Source organism: Neofelis nebulosa, chromosome 3, assembly GCF_028018385.1.
Source record: "Neofelis nebulosa isolate mNeoNeb1 chromosome 3, mNeoNeb1.pri, whole genome shotgun sequence".
Lineage (NCBI taxonomy): Eukaryota > Metazoa > Chordata > Mammalia > Carnivora > Felidae > Neofelis > Neofelis nebulosa.
In genome coordinates, this window is record NC_080784.1 from 133,663,948 (window position 1) to 133,683,986 (window position 20,039).

General features: G+C 37.8%; 1 protein-coding gene across 9 annotated transcripts in view; it reads left to right on the plus strand.

Annotated features, from left to right (window-relative positions):
* Positions 1 to 20,039, plus strand: part of FAM13A (family with sequence similarity 13 member A) — a 374,625-nt gene that overhangs the window by 258,555 nt on the left and 96,031 nt on the right. For all 9 annotated transcript variants that reach the window (XM_058721927.1, XM_058721926.1, XM_058721925.1 and 6 more), the window contains one exon: positions 10,812 to 10,853. In XM_058721927.1, coding sequence (XP_058577910.1) covers positions 10,812 to 10,853 — 42 coding nt within the window. The remainder of the gene's footprint in view (positions 1 to 10,811; positions 10,854 to 20,039) is intronic.

A 20,039-nucleotide genomic window follows, 5' to 3' on the forward strand; every position in this document is an offset into this window, starting at 1 on the left:
AATTTTTTTTTTAACGTTTATTTATTTTTGAGACAGACAGAGACAGAGCATGAACAGGGGAGGGGCAAGGAGAGAGAGAGGGAGACACAGAATCAGAAGCAGGCTCCAGGCTCTGAGCCATCAGCCCAGAGCCCGACGCAGGGCTCGAACTCACGGACCGTGAGATCGTGACCTGAGCTGAAGTCAGATGCTTAACCGACTGAGCCACCCAGGCACCCCACTACAAGCAATTTTAGAATATCTTCATCACCCAAAAGAAACCCTGTACATTTCAGCTGTCAATCCCCATCGTGAGCTAAATGTGTTCCCCCAAAATTCACATGTTGAAGCTCTAATCCCCAGTGTGATGATATTTGGAGACGGGACCCTTTGAGAGGTAATTAGGTTTGGATGAGGCCATGGAGGTGGTGCTCCCATGATAGGATTGGTGTCCTTATAAGGAGATAAGGGGTCTAGAGTGCTCACTCTTCCCCAACCCCCACCCCCACCATAGGTGGATATAGCAGGAAGGTGGCAGCCGGCAAGCCAGGGAGAGCTCTCACCAGAACCTGATCTTGCTAGCATCCTGATCTTAGACTTCCAATCACTGGAACTGTGAGAAGTAAGTGTTTCTATTAAGCCATCCAATCTATGGTATCTTGTTAGAACAGCCCAAACTGACTAAAACAACCCTCAATATCCCTTTAACCCCCATCCCTACTCTAGGCAATCACTAATCTACTTTCTGTCTCTAAACATTTGCCTCTTCTGGACACTACATTATAACACTTGGGCAGGTTGTCACAGAGCCACATGTGGAAACTAATTTTAATTCTCACATAAGAATGGCATGTTAATGGGAAATAGTGGGGAGATGAATGGTAAAAAAAAAACAAACCCACAAAATATTAGGAAGCCCAGCAAGTTGACTTTCAAAATTAAGATACCTAGGTAAAGAAATAAAAATACTGGGCAGTGGGGGAGAGGAGAGACACAGGATACATTTGATAAAACCTTTAAGGTTGTGGTCAGGAAATCATGTATCTTCTCATCAACTGTAAGAATAAAAATCAATAAAAGCAAATAACTGAACTGCTTTACTCAGATCATATTGAAGGGAATAAAAACGGCCAGAAAAAGTTAAGGGCTTAGAAAGAGCTTAGTATGATACATGAGTATTTTGCTGTCAGCAAAATGATCATGGAAAGAACTATAACTTCACTGTCTAGATTAAAATAGCCCCTGAAATCAAGATTACAAACTGACAGCCAGCCAGAGTGGACCATTGATACACCGTGTAGTATTTTTATAAATGACTCCTTCACTTTCAGTTCCTTGACTTAGCAAAAACTCCAACGCCTGCCTGTCCCGGGTGCCCCTGCCTAGATGCACCTGCTGCGTCTGGAGAGCTGCACTTGCTCCATGCTGCCTCCTTCCTTTGCACACTCTCTTCCCTTGTGGAAGAGTTCTCCTGTTTGTGACCTTTCTCCTAATAATGCCTCCATGACCCTAATCTAACAGACTGCATAGTGCTTGAGCGTAAGGTCTGGTGCCCTGGCTTCCACAGACGCGGACTTTAATCTCAGCCCTGCCTGGCTCCGTGGCCTCCAGCTGGTGAATTACCCTCTTGAAGACTTGTTTCTCTGATCTGAAAAAAATCCAGTTAGTGATACCTCTCTCCAAGTGTGTCTTTGAGGATCAAATGAGAAAATGGATGTGAAGCTCTTAGCCCAAAGCCTTGACTTATTGAGGTAAAGCCCTCAATACATGGTAGCCATGTATCCTTTCTTCCTAATCATTATCAACTGTCGGGTTTCTGTTTCTCCCTGGTCTATAAATTCTGTGAGGATTTGGACCATATCCTATTAGCCTGTGTATCTGCAGCACCTATTATAGGTTCTGACGCATAATAGCCACTCAGAACATGCTGAACGAGCTCTTGCATGTAGTTATGGAAGATCACAAAGCTGAAGGGAAGGTAGACATCAAGCCTTCATACATTGGCAAGTTCCTCATCATCCTAAAAACCAATGTAAGAATCATGATAGAGTAGAAACAAGTCAGTGACTTCGTTTACTGTGTAAAACCCTCCTCTGGCAGAGGAAGGAAGATGACAGGATAATTTGCATTGCTTTCTGCATATTTTTGTCTCCCTCAAGAAACCCACATTCAGACTCAACAGTTTGGGAAGTTAAGATCTTTTAAATAAAAACTATATCAACAAACCATCAATAATGTTATAATGGTAATTATTTTTAAGAGTTAGTAAAAATTATTTGCTATTTCCTTCCTCTGTTCTGCAGGTATCCTCATATTCTTTTACTTTGTTGAACTAAAGATCAGAAAATATTTTAACTTACTTATTAACGTTCTAAAAGTATTTTCTCATCAACTCATATCAACTCCCCTGTAAAGTTACTGTTTTAGCATTCTCAATTATTGCCTCCCCAAGGCAATCCGTGATAAACCTCACTTTTCTGAACAAGGCTCTCAGAGACAAGTGAAAGCTTCCAACTGCCTTGAAAATAGTTTGGTGACTAAACCAAAAAAATTTTTAAGCCCCAAACAACCTTTGGGTCTGCAGTGAAGTGAAATAATTTTCTTTTCCTGCTCTCAAGCCAGAACAAACAGATACAGTGTGTGGCAAGGCCGTATTACCTTGCCTGAACATATCCTTTTCTGGGCTCACTCAACACCACAGAAAGTACGGCATTTACATTGCTGGCATAGTGGCAGAACTCCCACCTCATTGTGCAGTGGAAGGAAAGAAAATAATTTCATGTGTCTCGGGATGGGAGAGAAAGCCTGTGGCATAGTTGTGATTTCATTAAGCTTTGAATAGAAGAGAACAAGAGCACTTAAAATAATCTACATGCTCATGTCTGAAAATGCTTCTAGCCAGCCCAATTCATTTTACAAATAATAAATGAATTATTACTATTTAAACAGTGTATGTTTTCAAAATATTACATCAAACTGGTAGTGTTAGCACTCAGCAAAGTCTTGGTGATGCTGATTTTACTCAGCCATATACTGAGCACTGGAGTGTTCTAGGTACCTTGCTAGATGCTGGTAGTGGTACAGAGATAAAGACGAATCCAGGAGGTGAGGCAAGCATCTGAACTCATGAATTCTTTTTTTTTTTAATTTTTTTTTAATGTTTATTTATTTTTGAGACAGAGAGAGACAGAGCATGAATGGGGGAGGGGCAGAGAGAGAGAGGGAGACACAGAATTGGAAGCAGGCTCCAGGCTCTGAGCCATTAGCCCAGAGCCCGACGCGGGGCTCAAACTCACGGACCGCGAGATCGTGACCTGAGCTGAAGTTGGACCCTCAACCAACTGAGCCACCCAGGCGCCCCGGAACTCATGAATTCTGGTGTTGTGCTGCTCGTTTATAGCTATGAACAGTGTATCGGAGCCTGCAGAAAGAGGCGGCTCCCTCTCCAGGGTGCTGGAGATGACTTTCCAGATTAGATGACACTTGAGCTGAAAGACGAAATATTTACCCAGGCTGAGAGAGGTGGAAGAAACATTTAAGGCAGAGGGAACAGCACGTACAAACAGGAGGAGTTACAAAAGTGTAGTGACTGGTCTACAGTGGTATGTTGGATGGACCTAGATTGGGAGGGACCTTCAGTGCCAGGTTTAGACATTTGGATTTTACTTCAAGGCAATTGGGAAGTGGGAGAGGCTTTTAAATTAGGAGGATGAACCTGCTGGAATATGAAGGATACACTGGTGTGAATGGCAGGGAAACTGTACTGACCCTGGGAAAGACGAAGGCAGTGGTAATGGAAAGATCAAGTTCAAGAGACTTGTCTTTTTTTCTTTAGGTAGAATCAGCACAATTTGGGGATTGACCAGTTGTGAGTTTGAGGGATAAACTTCTTTAAGGAGAGCAGTTGGTTGTTAACATGACTACAGTATTATAAAAGGAATTCCTTTCTGTGACTTCAAAACATTTCTCTGGGCAAAATCCCCTATGAAGTGCAGGGTGAGCATCTTGGCATGTCGGTCAGTCAGCAGGTAGCTATCTTCACTTCTGACATTCTGACTGTCAGAAGGGACACGATAGAAGTAGAGAAAGGAACCCTCCCTCTCCCTGATGAGAAGCTCTTCCCCGATGTGTGCACACCCTCACTCCCCTCAAATCTCTGAATTATATTCATTAGAAAGGCATCCAGAGATAGAAGTAGTTGGGGATATGGAACTGAAAAAAAAATGACATGTTCCTTAGTTCCCTCCAAGTATGTTTTTTGAATCTAAAAGAATGTGGGTTGATAAAGAATGCCATCGTCATGAAATCAGGAGGAATCCAAAGAGATCACGTGTCCCTGAGTCTCACTCTTGACACCATCCTGTGGTTCAACAAGGAAAAGAATATTTAAAAGAGACTTGGAAGTACCCAAGGCTTTCTAGAACTATGTTCTCATGCCCACTGCTGGGTTTATCTGGGACCACTTCCTCTCTGTGCCTCTCTGCCATCTAGACTGGACAAAATCTGTACTTCTTTGGCCCAGTGCTGGTTGTGGCAATGGAGCAGAGAAAGAACGAGTGTTTTCTTTCTCTCCTGTGGGAACATAGATCTTAATTCAACAACATTCATTGAGTATCATTGTATATATCAAGCAAGGGAGAAGTGTAATTATTAGAACACTATTTTTCAACTGTGAGTCATGACTTATTGGTGGTCATAAAATGAATTTAGCAGGTTGTGACTAGTATTTTATATAATTTTACGTAAGTAAAATGTAACACAATGGAAATATCAAAAGTAAGGAAATTTCATAAAATGTGTGTCCATTTTGTGTGTATGTATAATGACGTAAAATGTGTTTCTAACTGGATCATAACCAGAGGTTTCTTTTAAATATTGTCTCTGGACTACTTAATGAAGATAGTTCATTTGAATGAGAGGTTAGTACAGGCCTGGAAATCAAATCCCCATTTCAGTGTTGGAAATAAATTCTAGTCTGAGCGTGTCTACAAAGGAATTTTGAGACACAAACTTTTTGTAAGATGAAGACACTTTGGTTAGGCAGGTTCTTACTTCTGAATTTAGGGAAAAAACATTTAGTAGATTTATTAGTTTCCTAGGGCTTCTATAGCAAAGTACCACTAACAGGGAGGCTTGAAATGAGAGAAATTTATTGCCTCACTGTTCAGGAGGCCAGAAGTTCCAAATCAATGTTGGCAAAGCCATGCGCTCACTGAAGGATCTGGAGACGGATCTGTTCCAGGCCTGTCTCCTGGCTTCTAGGACTTCCTTGGCTTAATGGCAGATACAGTTTCATCTTCATATGGCATTCTCCCGGTGCATGTCTGTCTTTGTGTCCAAATTTCCCCTTTGTACCAGGACTCCAGTTATACTGAATTAGGGCCCCCTCAAATGATTTCTTTTTCTCTTGTCTTTTTTGAGAGAGAGAGAGCATAAGCAGAGGAGGGGCAGAGAGAAAGGGGGACAGAGGATCCAAAGTGGGATCTGCACTGACAGCAGCAAGCCCGATGCAGGGTTCAAACTCACAAACTGAAATCGTGACCTGAGCCCAACTTGGACGTTCAACCAACTGAGTCACTCAGGTGCCCTAATGATTTCATTTTAACTCCATCACCTCTGTAAAGACTCTGTTTCCAAATAAGGTCACATGCTGAGGTACTGGGGTTAGTGCTTCCACATATCTTTCTGAAGGGACACAATTCAACCCCTAAACAGTATATTTCAAATTTCCACTAGGCGATCAAGAAAATGGTAAGAATGTTTTCTTTTCTAATTGAGAAAAAACTTTCTAAATTTTTGGGTGTCTTTTTGTTTTGTCTGTTTATTTTGCCTCCAAAATAATACCTCTTTGTGTTGGCCAGAAATTCCTGTTATCCTATGAATATTAACAGCTTCAGCTCTTTGCATTTACCCTTTGGTCAGGAAAATCAATTTGCTCTTGAACTTCAATAATTTGTTTTTAATTCTACTGGCCACGTGTTGTGTTCTTAATCACAAAATGCAAATAATAAAACTAACCAAAACTGTTTGGGTTTATAATACTTACAAAACTTACAAAGAAGTATATACGTACATCTACAAAAATATCCCCCCAAAATTACAGCTGCAAACACTTACCTACGAACCAATCTGAAAACATCTACATTTGTTTCCCAAAAAGAACAGAGAGATTGTTGTGGCTTTTTTTCCATATTCCTGAATGAGGCCAAACCAAAAATCTGAGGACAACACCAGCTGTTACATCACTCTCCACTTGGAGTAGTACATGGTTAATGCCTGGCACTGGGGACAAATTGAAAATGCTCAAGTGTGACACTTTAGGTTTTGCAGAGGAAGGAAGGAAAAAAAATCTAACTTCACTCACCTCATCATTCTCTAATAAAATTCGTCTAAGAAAACTTAGCACATTCTGCTGCAACATGAGGGAAAAACCTGAATTCCAGAAAAAATGTTTACTTAATACTTTTAATTGTATCTTTTATTACTCCCTCACTTGGTCTCTCCCTTTTGCTCTGTTTTGTTGTTTTTGTTTGTTTTGTTGCTTTGTCATTTGTCTGTTTTGTTGTTTGATGGTTTTCCTAGATTCTTCAATGAATGGAACTTAATCCTTAGCATTTACCTGTTTTTCATACTCCTCAGTACTCAGGGAACACTTGCGAACTATTTCTTTTAGATCAAATCACTCGAAAATTTAGTTAAAGTGTGTAGCTAAATATGCAGGTGATGTTCATTTTTTTGGTAGCCAGACAACCAGTTAGACAGTTGGGCTAGTTGGAGCATTTATTGAGATAACTCAAAAGGTAATTGATTGGAACAGTGGTTTGATCCAGCAGAGGAAGTTCCATTTTGAATACCACCCTCGGGATTCTCCCAAAAGCGTTGGTTTTTTCTCAGACATAGAAAATGCCATACATTTTGTGATATCTGTTAGCTTTCCATGTAATTAAATTGATAGGTATTGTATTCATTGACCTCACATTAGAAATTAGCGCAGCTCGTGAAGAAACTGTAATGTAAGTCTAGCTCTCATTCATTTATGTGCATTTACTAGTGTTGAGCCATATAAGTAAGTTCGATTAGGACCCACTAAAAACATAATATCTGTTATTGCCCTTCACAGTTGTAGCTTCCTAGATTTGGACTGTTACTTGGGTCTGTTTGATCAGTGTTCTTCCCAGAGACAGTTGTTTTGAGAGAATAGATCACCATGTGTCTGAGGACACCAGGCACCTGATTGCCTGGCATACATGAGGTGGCTGCCCAAATCTCTCAATGTATGTTTGAATTTTAAAGAGAAAACAAAGGGAAACTAATTGGCTGCTTAAACTTGGCCATTACTCAGGGTTAGCAAACAGGAAATAATTAAAACCTGGAGTTTATGTTAGTAACCAAGGAGGAAACTGAATGAATTCCAATTTGTTAGAATTTGTCATTGGTTTACTTTTATGGCACACACTCCCTTTTTCATTTGTGGTACTTGTTCTTATTTTTAAAAAATTAAAAATGAGTCAAATAATTCTCAATTTAAAATTTAGGCCAAGGGTCGCCTGGGTGGCCCAGTCAGTTAAGTGTCCGACTTTGGCTCAGGTCATGATCTCACAGTTTGTGAGTTTGAGCCCCACGTTGGGATCTGTGCTGACAGCTCAGAGCCTGGGGCCTGCTTCAGATTCTGCATCTCCCTCTCTGTCTGCCCTAGTCCTTCCCCCCGCCCCCCCGCCTCAAAAATAAAACATTAAAAAAATAAAATAAAATTTAGGCCAAAAACTATGACTCGTTTAATACCATCAGACATGCCTAAGATTGACATAAATCCAGAAACAGGCATAAATAACCTCTATAAGTAGACATTTGGGGACTGTAACAATAACAAAATAGCCATTTTGTACCAATGTAGAAATGGTGATTTTTTTTTCAAATGTCTTATGTTCTGATATGTAAATTGTATGGAAAAGTTTGTTTTCTCAGTTATGTTTGGAAGAATTCTCCTTAGCCATTTTTGCTTAAAATTGCCTTGAAATCAGTGCATTAAATTGATTTTTAGAATTAATTGACTTAATTTGAAATCAGTGCTTCAGTTGTTTTAGAATCTATACCTTTGTCAAGATTACATTACTAAACCCAAGGAAAAGGTACTTTTATGAAAAGGAAAAGAGAAATATGCTAATTAACTATCAAAATTGATTTATTTTCATTTTCGTTTTGAATGATATTGTTGTCCTTGAGTACTGTGTGTGGATTTCTGCCCTGTTGACCACTGCTGACTGAAGAAATCTAATACTAAGCCTGTTTTATTTTATTTAAATTTCAGTAGTTTTACATTTTCTTTTTTGGAACGTGCAAAATTAAACTTTAGGGACATATCCAAATTAAGAGTTTCTCATTTTGTCTTTCATGGACAACTTTACTTTGTTTTCAGGCTGATGCAGCCTGACAAATATTTGCTTATGATTAAAAACTTGTGTTTCTATCAGGAGATATTCTTATACTGCCAGAGTACACTTCAATAAAATAATCACTTTATACATGCTATCAGTCGTCATGCATTGTGGACCGACTAAGTCTGGTGTAGAGTCACTAGAATCTTTATGATGGGATATAAAGTCCACAAGATCTTGCTGAGGGCTGCTGGAATGCAGACTGGCTGTCACATCAATTTTCTTCGCCTATTCATCCCACCGTATTCTGATAGGTTAAAACTGAAGGGAAGATGGTAAACAACGAAAATGGACTAACATGTAATATAGTAATTTACACATCACTAGCTGTGTGACCCGCATATGTTATGTTGCCCACTCGGAGCCCACTTTCCTCAGGTTGAGAGGCAAGTGCCAGGGAGGGTTTGGGGGAGAATTTATGTGAGATAATTAATGTTAGAGCACCTGGTGGAACCTGGTTAATGAATAAATATGTCAGAAAAAAAATGTGAAGGCAGAAAGGATTGATTTGATTGCCTCTGCTACGAAGAAATTTAGCACACACACAAAATAAACATTAGCCAAAACATGTGAACAGCTGTGTTTAGAACTCTGCACCATCTAAATCATCTAAATTCTAAGGAAACCAACCATATTGCTAATTAAATCTTCACTAACGTACCCTTGTTAATTTTCATTCAATTTTGTTACATGTTAGAGTTCAGGATCTGTTCTGAGCAAAAAAATACTTAGTACGGTGCCCATTTTATAACACACAGAGGCAATTTTCCTATAACAAAACCGTTACGGATTTTTAGTTGCAGCCTTTTTGCATAGTGTTGCTCATAATTAGTACTTCTTGATCATGAATCCTTGATTTGGGAACAACCCAATTCCAGCATTTTTTGTAATTTGTTAAGTGCTTTCAAGGAATATTTTGAAGCTAATATGTAAGCTCCTTGTATCAGTTTGGCTTCAAGTAGTCCCCTCTTGTAATAGCACAGCTCCAGGTGGCTTCTTTCCCAAGACACCTGGACATTTCCCACATGTTACCTCTAACTCTTCAGCTGCCCAGCCTGACTCTATAAGCTTTGCCCTCAATCCACCCACATTAGAGTCCATAATAAAGCTGATGCATCACTTACCCTTCACTTAGAAAGAATTGGCACAAGTGATCACAAACATTAAAATCTTTGGCAACATAAACATTAGAACAGCTAAGCTGTAATGAAATTGGAAACCAAAATCATGAAAGAATGAGAAATAGTATGTCTTAGTTTGTGTGCTGTCTTTCAACTAAAATGTTAAGACCTTTGGAGGACAGCTGTGTTTGTGTGTATGTGTTTTATAGTATAACTTTGTCATAAGATTTTGCCAATATATTACCAACTGAAGCAAACTTTTTTCATCAATGTTGCTTAAGAAAATAAAAAATAAGCTGATAGGGAAAGCTGAGATTACCTAGTTGCTTCCCCTAAGGTGGTGTGCACCCCATGTGGTGTATAAGATTAGCCATAGGAGTACAGGAGAAAATTTTAGAGCTTCTTTTTAATTTTAACAGTTTCTATTTCTACTTTTATCTGTTTAATTCATGCACATAATTAATAGAGGTAGATACTTAGTCACATATTGAGGGGAGTGGCTGCTTAAAAGCAGATTTCATGAATGCATAATCAAAAAGGTTCAAAGATCACTCCAGCAGACACTAAGGGAGAGAGACTGACTCATTCTTTGCCTTGAAGTCATTTATCAGAAGAAAAACACATATTAAAGGGAAAACTATTGTATATATTTTACATTTTTTAAAATACCTTTGCATTAAGTTTTATATTGCTTCTATGTTGTTTGAATAATGTCAACTATTTCTATAATTTCATCTATGTCCTTACGTGTTATCCATACTCATTAATACTTAAAGTAACTGTCAAAAACAAAGTTCAAGAGTGTTGTTTACTGATGTGCCTCTCATTGCTAGGGCATCATTCCTGAAGTGGCTCACATTTAACAGGGATATTTTGTTGGCTGCTTCTTACTTTCATCATTGTGGTAATGAGCTATAATTAACTTTATTGAGGTAATTGAGTATGTATGCAATCATTTTAAGAGTTTATGTATAATATATAGAACTTGGATTGGGCTTGTAGAAATAAGGTAGTAAAAAGCTTCCTCTTGAAAGTGTGATGTGAATTACTTTTGCCTTAGGCTAATCTTGAAAGAAACCTCTCTTGATGGTCTCCCATGAAGAAGTAATTGACCTTGGCTAGGTCCAAGGTAGAGTATGTTTTATTAACCTTGCTCCTTTGTGAGATTAGCTCTAATGTGTCAAAATAAAATTTCTGACAGGCAGAACAGAATTTTAGTAAAATTGACATGTTAAAATATTAACAGAAATTAATTCAGAATTTATTTTCCTTTTAGTTCGCAGGAGGATGAAAGACCTATGTCACCTTTCTATTTGAGGTATTTATTTTATTTTTGTTGTTCTGTTACAGGGAATGGAGGAGGGGTGAGATTCCTTTGAGTTTATTTGCCCATTTTAATGCTTTTCAATAGAATGTTCTACACTATGGCCAAACTAAGCTTATTAGAACTCTTCATCATATTGTTCATGCTGTGTTTTTCTTCTCTTTGGTTTAAGAAATCTTAAATTAACAGAGCTGAAAAGATTAAGATATTTTGTTTTAAATCCAGAAATGCCAAGGTAATCATTTTAATTTCAGAAACCTCCTGATGATTAGGCCGTTACCTGTGTCTTAAAAATTTCTATTCTATACATATATGCAGATGGGGGAGGGGTGTGAGCACAAGGCTCATTGGCTGAAAAAAGTCTTCGGCTATGTTAAGTGTGAAAGTAAGTATTCAGTGAGTTGATGGAATTTAGGGCTATTTGCTAAAGCTTATAGAGGCAGAATAACAGCTATTACAACAGGTAAATATACAGAATTCAAAGTAGATGTTAACTCTTTCCTCAGTTGTGAAATCTACTTTTTTAAAAGAAATGTCAGGATGTGTGATAAAGAGTTTATTTTTTAATCTGATTTGTTGTAATTGCCCCAGAGTTAGATTTAGACTTTAATTCAACCAACAATAGTTCAGAAATGTGTCATAGGACTTCAGTCTTAGCCAAGTGATTGCTTTTTAGTACTGTTTTGTCCTTCAGCAACTTGAAGCATATTGCATAATCACTTTGTGGCAAAAGAGAGAACATTTGAGGTTTTAGTTTGAGACAACATGGTGGTCCGTTTGATTCACTCTGGTTTCCTGCCAATCAAATCAGCATATTCTACTTCATAGGCTACCTCAACTATACAATTACCTTAAACACATGAGGAAGTTGTTGCCCAGTACGTGGTCACTCTGGTATTCATTATGTAAATATGCACAGTAATATCAAACAAATGATTATCATATATTAATGGAAATTAAATTTTACACAATACAAAAGACAAAGCACTAGATCATGCCAACTAATGAGAACTGTTCTCAGAATGTCTTATTTTTATTCCTCTGGGCAACATCAATCTATGTTTTACATAGTATTGAATTTTATTTTTTTTAACCATTTTAAAAAGCAGATGGAAATTATAAGTCTTAAGTCCTTAAAGAGACATAACTGTGTCTTCTAGCATGATAATTTTTAAAAATTATTTAGACTATTTAGTCTTAAAAAAGAAATTCTATACTTGCAAAATGAAAGTAAAAGAATGTAAAGAAAATGTATTTACCACAACTCTTGGTTGAGGCTATTTGACCTTTCAATGTTAAATGTCATAAAAACTAAAATATTATAGAAGTAGGAAAAAAGAATGAATGTGCATGCTAGCCCACATTACAGGAGAGCTAAAGTTGCAGAAGAAGGAAGTTACGAGCAGACGCTCTTTTGAAAATTTAACGAAGTGGAGCTGTACCACAAATGAAATAATAATTATTATTTGGCCTGAAATTACAATCTCAAATGTAGTTTATTTTTCTGAATAACATTATATTATAGTCTTAGAAATTATTTAAGAACTAGGTTCATACAAGTTAATTTAACTTTTTTTATTATCTACTTGACATGAAGTAGGGAGAATCTATTAGTAACACATGAACCTGTTTAGAGGGAGTTTTTTTGGTTTTGTTTTCAAATTATTTGCATGGCTGGTTTGAGATTAACTTTTCTTGGGTTACTCTAGCATACAGAATTCAAGTGGAAGACAGAAAACATGATTGTTAACTATGATTACAGCTCTTCCAGATTTTTGAACTAGAAACATAACATGTCCACTGCTAATTTAATTTATAAATTAGTGCACTTTTTTGACACTACCTTTAGTAAGAACAAATGAATGCTTAAATGTTTTAAATATATTAAAACTTCTGTAGCTTCTTTGTCTCCCTTTCCCTCCTACTTTATTAAGATTTCATTCCTACAGTGCTCAGAAAGGGGAGTTAACTGTAAGACTTAGGAATTTCATAATGATTTGTCACCATGATGAAAAACTAAATTGGCTCTTTAAAATCCCAAAATTATATTTACTGTGCCTTTGAAAAGTAAAAAGTGACTGGTAGTTGCAAAATGATATCTTCCCTGACTAGGAATGTTGAATATTGTGTGCTGTATATTATATTTTGACATTGTTAACTGGTTGTTGTTGTTGTTGTTGTTGTTTGGGGGGGGAGGGGGGTAGAGACAGAGAAGAAAGGTCCAAACAAGAGATGAGCACATCAGCTGAGATGGGTACTCAGCAGAAGTAAATCCAGCCACAGGCAGCCAGCCAGAGGGACGGGAATGAAATAGCGGGTCAGTGGCAGGAGATCCAGTTGGTGGTTTATTCTGTAAGGTCCAGCATGAGGTAGAATGGCAAAACTCAGTGGCTGTAAGTCTGGGAGTGGGCAGTTTTAGGAAGACTGGATCAAAACAGAAGATAAAGGCAATGCAGGGCTCCAGTTTCAGAGGAAGGAAAATAGATGATCCATAAAGAAATTCAGGTGCAGGATATCAGACAAACATCCAGCTATTGGAGTGGAGACCCGGTATGTTATGTATAATGCAGACAGAATCTGTATCTGAGGCAGAGGATAGATAGAGCTGGAGAGCATGCAGAGGACATGCAGTCCACTCATGGAGGTTCTAGGACCTTTCTGTGGCTGGGGGAAGAAGGAAGGTGGGATGCAGGAACTGGGAACCAGAGAGGCCATTTCAGTCATGACCTTGCTCCATTTTTCATCTTGTAGAATTTCAGTTTCTGTGATTACAGTTCTCTATTGTAAACACTCATGGCTGAACCATATGTTAGTCTACCATACATTTCATTTATCCTCAGCTTTTTCTCTTGTAAGGTAGGACTGTTATAAATAGACATGCACTCATATAATCTCATTCTAGATTAAATATCTTCTCAGACAAGAACTTTGTCTTCTGAAATTTCAGCACTTCTTCAACACCTAACCTAACCCACCAGAACCATTCGTCCTATTTTACTTTACTTAATTTAATTTGTTTGTTTATTTATTTTTTTTATTTTTATTTTATTTTATTTTATTTTATTTATTTTTTTATTTATTTATTTTTTTGCAAAGGAAAGAAAGAGTGGCTACAAATCTGACTTGCTGCCATTTCATGGGCAGGATTACTGCAGATACAGTAGCTCAAACAGTAGGTGTCATTGTTCCCCAGATGCTCATTAGAGATCACCCACCCTGTTGAAGTGATTAAGGAAATGAAAGGGAAGAATAGGTTATGCCAAACCCTTAGCAAGATTGCTACAAAATAAACAAGAACCTGCAGACTTCAGGTGAAGAACATTCCTGGCAAGGATGTCTATACCCTGGCCTCTCATAGTCTCGGCTAGACTCCCAGAAAGGTGCCCCTACCTCGATTGCTCAGATTAGCAACTTGCCGTAGGTGTTGTGTGCCACATCCAGCCTGTTATTGTCTGAATTCTTTTCCCTGTCATCCAGTCAGATCTGGCTAGAATCTGTTGCTAGTTCTAGTTTTATTTGTCTGGGTCTTCAGTATCCACAAACTCAGATTTTGATTTCTGTGTTTATTTTCACTGGGATTAAGGCTTTTCATCTCTACTCTCCATTCCTCCTCATCTCTGTCCACTCCCACCTCACCTATACTATCTTCACATTCCTTATGGCCAGGTTCAGATCTTGTCCTGATCCCATCCCATCCCATCCTATCCCATTCCATCTGACTTCTACTCTTGAATTCCTTCTTTACAAATTCCTGGATTATATATATATAGTTTGTATACGTAGATGATACATACAGCCAGTATACAAAGCGCATCTCTGCCCGTACTTTATCAAAATCCTAAATGTGCTTCAGGGGCTACATACCTGTAACCAGTCTTTCACTGGTCACCTGACCTCTGAATGGTGGCTCCTTGCTCACCTAACATCTGCCTCTTAGCAACTGCACTAATCTTCCTCTGCTTTTTCTTTCTCATTTTGTGCTCCATTGAAACTCTGAAATTGACAGTCTTTATCAATGTCAGCCCAAGTTTTAATACTCAAGGTGCAAATTGAAGTTAAATTCCTATTTTAGCAGGTTTGGAATTGCTTAGGGTCAATTTCAGTATTCACATGTTTTTTTAATTTTCCTGAATTAGGAATAGCAAATAGATTTATTTCTAAGTTACCTATTTGGAATACAGACTTATTCTTGAGTATTTTAGTATTTTCATTCCTTGAAACTAGGGATCATTAATTTATGAAAATCTTTTAACTGTAGAGTTTACATTGAAGAAATATTTAGTTTTGGGTAAATTCAGATTAAAACATAACCCGACAGGGGCGCCTGGGTGGTACAGTCAATTGAGTGTCCGACACTTGATCTCGGCTCAGGTCATGGTCTCACAGTTTGCAGATTTGAGCCCTGTGTCGGGCTCTGTACTGATGGTGTGGATTCTGTCTTTCCTCTCTGCCCCTACCCCGCTTGTGCACATGCTCTCTCTCTCTTTTTCTCTCTTTCTCAAAAAATAAACAAATTTTAAAAATTAAAACAAAACAAACAGGGGCGCCTGGGTGGCGCAGTCGGTTAAGCGTCCGACTTCAGCCAGGTCACGATCTCGCGGTCCGTGAGTTCGAGCCCCGCGTCAGGCTCTGGGCTGACGGCTCGGAGCCTGGAGCCTGTTTCCGATTCTGTGTCTCCCTCTCTCTCTGCCCCTCCCCCGTTCATGCTCTGTCTCTCTCTGTCCCAAAAATAAATAAATAAAAAAAAAAACAAACAAACAAACAAAACAAAAACATTACCTGACATTAGATGGGATCTGAAAACTGTATCATGCCACTCCTGTCCTGCTATGTAGAAAAGTTTTTAAATAGCTCTTTGCGGATTACCTTTCAAACAACTTGTGCTGGAATTGTAGATTTATGACTTTTTGGTCATACTTTATTATATTTTAATAGTTTATTTTTCTTCTCAAGCATATTGTATGTTTTCTAAATTACCATTTTGAGGGAAAAATTCTCATTTTTAGATGGGATAGTTTAAAGAAGTAATGTATCAGTCATTCTATTTGTTGTTGACTACCAAATACAGCAAACAAGCAGGCTGTTTATTTGATTAACTACTTGATTTTTCCCAGATAATAAGGTCAACTAGACATTTGGGTATCTTTGAACACAAATAAGTATATATTAAAAATATTTGTTTCCATTGTCCTTTTTAACTCGGTGTTTCTAAACTGAGGAAGCATATTATCTCTGCCTGTACAGTTCTTTTGCAGGGGGAGGGTAAATATAAATAACATTAACTGTATCATTTTAATCATTTTAATTTTTTTAATTGTGGCAAAATACACATAGCATAGAATTTGACATCTTAACCATTTCTAAGTGCATTTCCACTAATAGTGCACAAGTCCCATTTCTCCATGTTTTTCCTAACACTTATTATTTTCTGTTTTTTGACAATACCATCATTATGATACAAAGTATGTAGAGCTCTTTAAAGATGCTGGCATCTCACTAGCCAAGATTCTGACCTTCGAGCAGTGGTGGGTGTCCATATTTTCAATGTGTCATGGGATAGTCTTTTCAGTAATTAGTGCTGAGAAAACTGGATATCCACATGCAAAAGCATGGAGTTGGCCGCTCACCTAATATCTCATATACAAGAATTAACTCAAAATGGATCAAATGTCTAAATGTAAGAGCTAAATCTGTAAGTACTCTCAGAAGAAAACATCAGGCAAAAGCTACCCAGTCCTGAATTTGGCAGTGATTCCTTAGATATGACACCAAAAGCACAGGAAAGAAACGAAAGGGTAGACAAATTGGACTTCATGAAAGTTTTTAAATCTGGTGCATCAAACAACAACAACAAAGACACTCCCAACAGAAATTAAAAGGAGAATGGGGGAAATATTTGCAAATCATTTATCTCATAAGGGATTAATATCCAGAATATATGGAGAATTCCAAAAAATCAACAACAACAAAATGATTTTTAAAATGAGCGAAGAACTTGAATAGAAATTTCTCCAAAGAGGTTATACAAATAACAAATAAGCACACAAAAAGATGCTGAACATCACTAACCATCAGGGAAATGCAAATCAAAACTCTAATATCACCTCAGACCTATTAGGATGACTGCTATGAAGAAAAGAAAATAACAAGTGTGGTCAAAGATGAAGAGAAATTGAAAGCAGGCCACAGGGTCCCAAAGAAATATTTGTACACCCATGTTCATGGCAACATTATTTGTAATAGCCAAAAAGGCAGTAGCAATCCAAGTGTCCCTCAGTGGATAAATGGATAAACAAAACTCAGTGTATACACATGGTGGAGTCTTATTCAACCTTTAAAAAAAGAAGGAACTTCTGATACATGCACAACACAGATGAACCTTGAGGACATTTTTGCTAAGTGAAATAAGTTAGTCACAAAAAGACATCTGTATGATTCCACTTACATGAAGTACCTAATGTAATCAGATTCATAGAGACACAAAGAATGGTGGTTGCCAGGGGCTGGGAGGATGGGGAGAATCAGGAGTTACTGTTTAATAGGTACAGAGCTTCAGTTTTACAAGATAAAAAGTTTCTGGCGATGAATGGAATGAATTCACAACAATGTGAATATACTCAGTGCCACTGAATTGTACACTAAGAAATGGTTAAGATAATAGATTTTATGTGTGTTTTACTACAACAAAAAATTTGAGGGAAAAATGTGTCACATAAGAGATATACCCCTAGCTAGAAAACACTAAACCAGACCACTAGTATAATTATTTTATACTGAAGAATGATTATAAACTTAACTAATGTGTATCATATAGTTCTTTAGGTATTCAATATTAAGTTCTTGGTTTCTGAGCTAGTCATATTTTTTACTTAGTATGAGACTAGTATAGATTCTGGGTTTAATTCTATCAGTGTTAATTAAAATATTAAGCTTCTTATTTAGGCTATACTGATAAATTATATGAATTTTTATATTTTGTATTCTTACATCTTTCCTCAGCATGAGAAGGCAAAGGAAAAGTTTACTCACAGGAAATGACATCCTTAGAGCCATTCTGTCTAGACCTCTTGCTGCTCTATTCTTCAGTCTTTCTGCCTTCCTTAGACTTCTGTTTATAAGAACTTCAGATTTAGGGGCACCTGGGTGGCTCAGTCGCTTGAGCGTCCAACTCTTGATTTCAGCTCATGATCTCACGGTTTGTGAGTTTGAGCCCTGCATTGGGCTCTCTGCTGACAGTGCAGAGCCTGCTTGGGATTCTCTCTCTCCCTCTCTCTCTGCTCCTCTCTCTGTCTCTTTAATTTTTTTTTTAAAAAAGAACTTCAGGGGCACCTGGGTGGCTCAGTCAGTTGGGCATCCAACTTTGGCTCAGGTCATGATCTTGCAGTCTGTGAGTTCGAGCCCCACGTTGGGCTCTGTACTGACAGCTCAGGGCCTCTGGGTGGCTCAGTTGGTTAAGCGTCAGACTTCAGTTCAGATCATGATCTCGGTTCTTGGGTTTGAGCCCCGTGTTGGGCTCTGTACTGACAGCTCAGAGCCTGGAGCCTGCTTCGGATTCTGTGTCTCCATCTCTTTCTGCCTCTCCCCCACTCATGCTCTGTCTGTCTCTCTCCCTGTCTCAAAAATAAACAAACATTAAAAATAAATAAATTTTAAAAAGAACTTCAGATTTGAATTTAATTTAAACTTTTAATTTAAACAAATAGAAGATTAGCTCTACCTAATAGAAGTACTTCCAGATTCCCATTTAAATTGTAATGATGATATTAAAGACAAAAACTAGAGATCGCTTTATAACAATGATAAAGAAAACCATATATCAAAGATCACATCAGTGGGATGGACTGAGAAACTTATTATTACTTTACAGACTTCACGCTCCACTATCTAAACAATACAAATGGTCACAAAGAGAGAAGGAAGGGGAAAAAAAAAATTAGTTGACTTCCTTCCTTTGTCTACTACTGACCAGAAAAACAAGTGACATTCCCCCTACTGAACAGAAAGTTATTCTCTGAACCATTCAGAGCTGAGTTGCATATTCTTTTTCACTTCTCTGCCCCCATTAGTTTTTTTATGTCAGTATCTCTTCAAAGATAGAATGTCTAGTATACAAAACAATGGAAAGGAGAGGGGGTCCTCCTGAGATACTCAGTCACTTAAAGCATTTGAGAAGAGGATAAAGGCAGGAAGATTATTAGACATAATGCCTGTTTTGAAGAGTACACTGCACAAAGTACAAATTTATTCTTGATTCTCCAGCTTAGAAAATTGGACCAACTAGCAAGTGTACCTATCTAAGCGTTATAGATTATTCTAGTGCAGACTCATATGGTGGCTCTTCAAATCTAAATTCATGAGCTGGCATCTACCCACAGCCAAGGGACAATGAAATAAAGAATGATCTACCACCCAAGTTGTTGGTAATAGCTGTGCCTGGAATGATTGATTCCTTCAGAACCACAAAACATGAAGAACTATTTGGGGCCTATAAAGAAAAATTACAAACTAAGAGAAAGGATGACTTGCTCTGAGGACTCCATGTAAAAACAGATTGCAGAGAATTGCGTTTTATATGATTCAGAGGAAAACTTGAAAGTAATATTACTAATCTTCTCAAAAATATGCTCAAGGACATGACTAACCCTCTGTGAAATGTAAGTAGGAATCTGTAAGGAGAAAATTGGTTTACAATTGTAAGGCTAGGGACACAGAAGAATAACTGAAATGAGGAGAAGGGAGCCTAGAAATGTATTAGCAGAGATTTCAAAAACTACGTGGGAAACAATAGAGAGCAGAAATTATTAAAAATAAGTCAAGCACAAGGGTGCCTCGGTGGCTCAGCAGTTGAATGTCTGATGCTTGAGTTCGGCTCAGGTCATGATCCCAGAGTCATGGGAATGAGCCCTGTGTCAGGTTCTGAGCAGAGCATGAAACCTACTTAAGATTCTCTCTCTTTGCCCCTCTCCCTGGCTCACATTCTCTCTCTAAACTAAAAAAAATTAATTAATTAAAAAATAAAACATAAAAAATAAATCAAGTATGTGATGAGAAAGAAACTTGAAAAGCTCTTCCAAAATGGAAAGGAAAAAGATAAGAAAAACTGGGAGAAATAATGCTAGATATGAAGGTTAGAGATTGGAAAGCCAACCTAAAAATTATGATTCTAAGAAAACAAACATA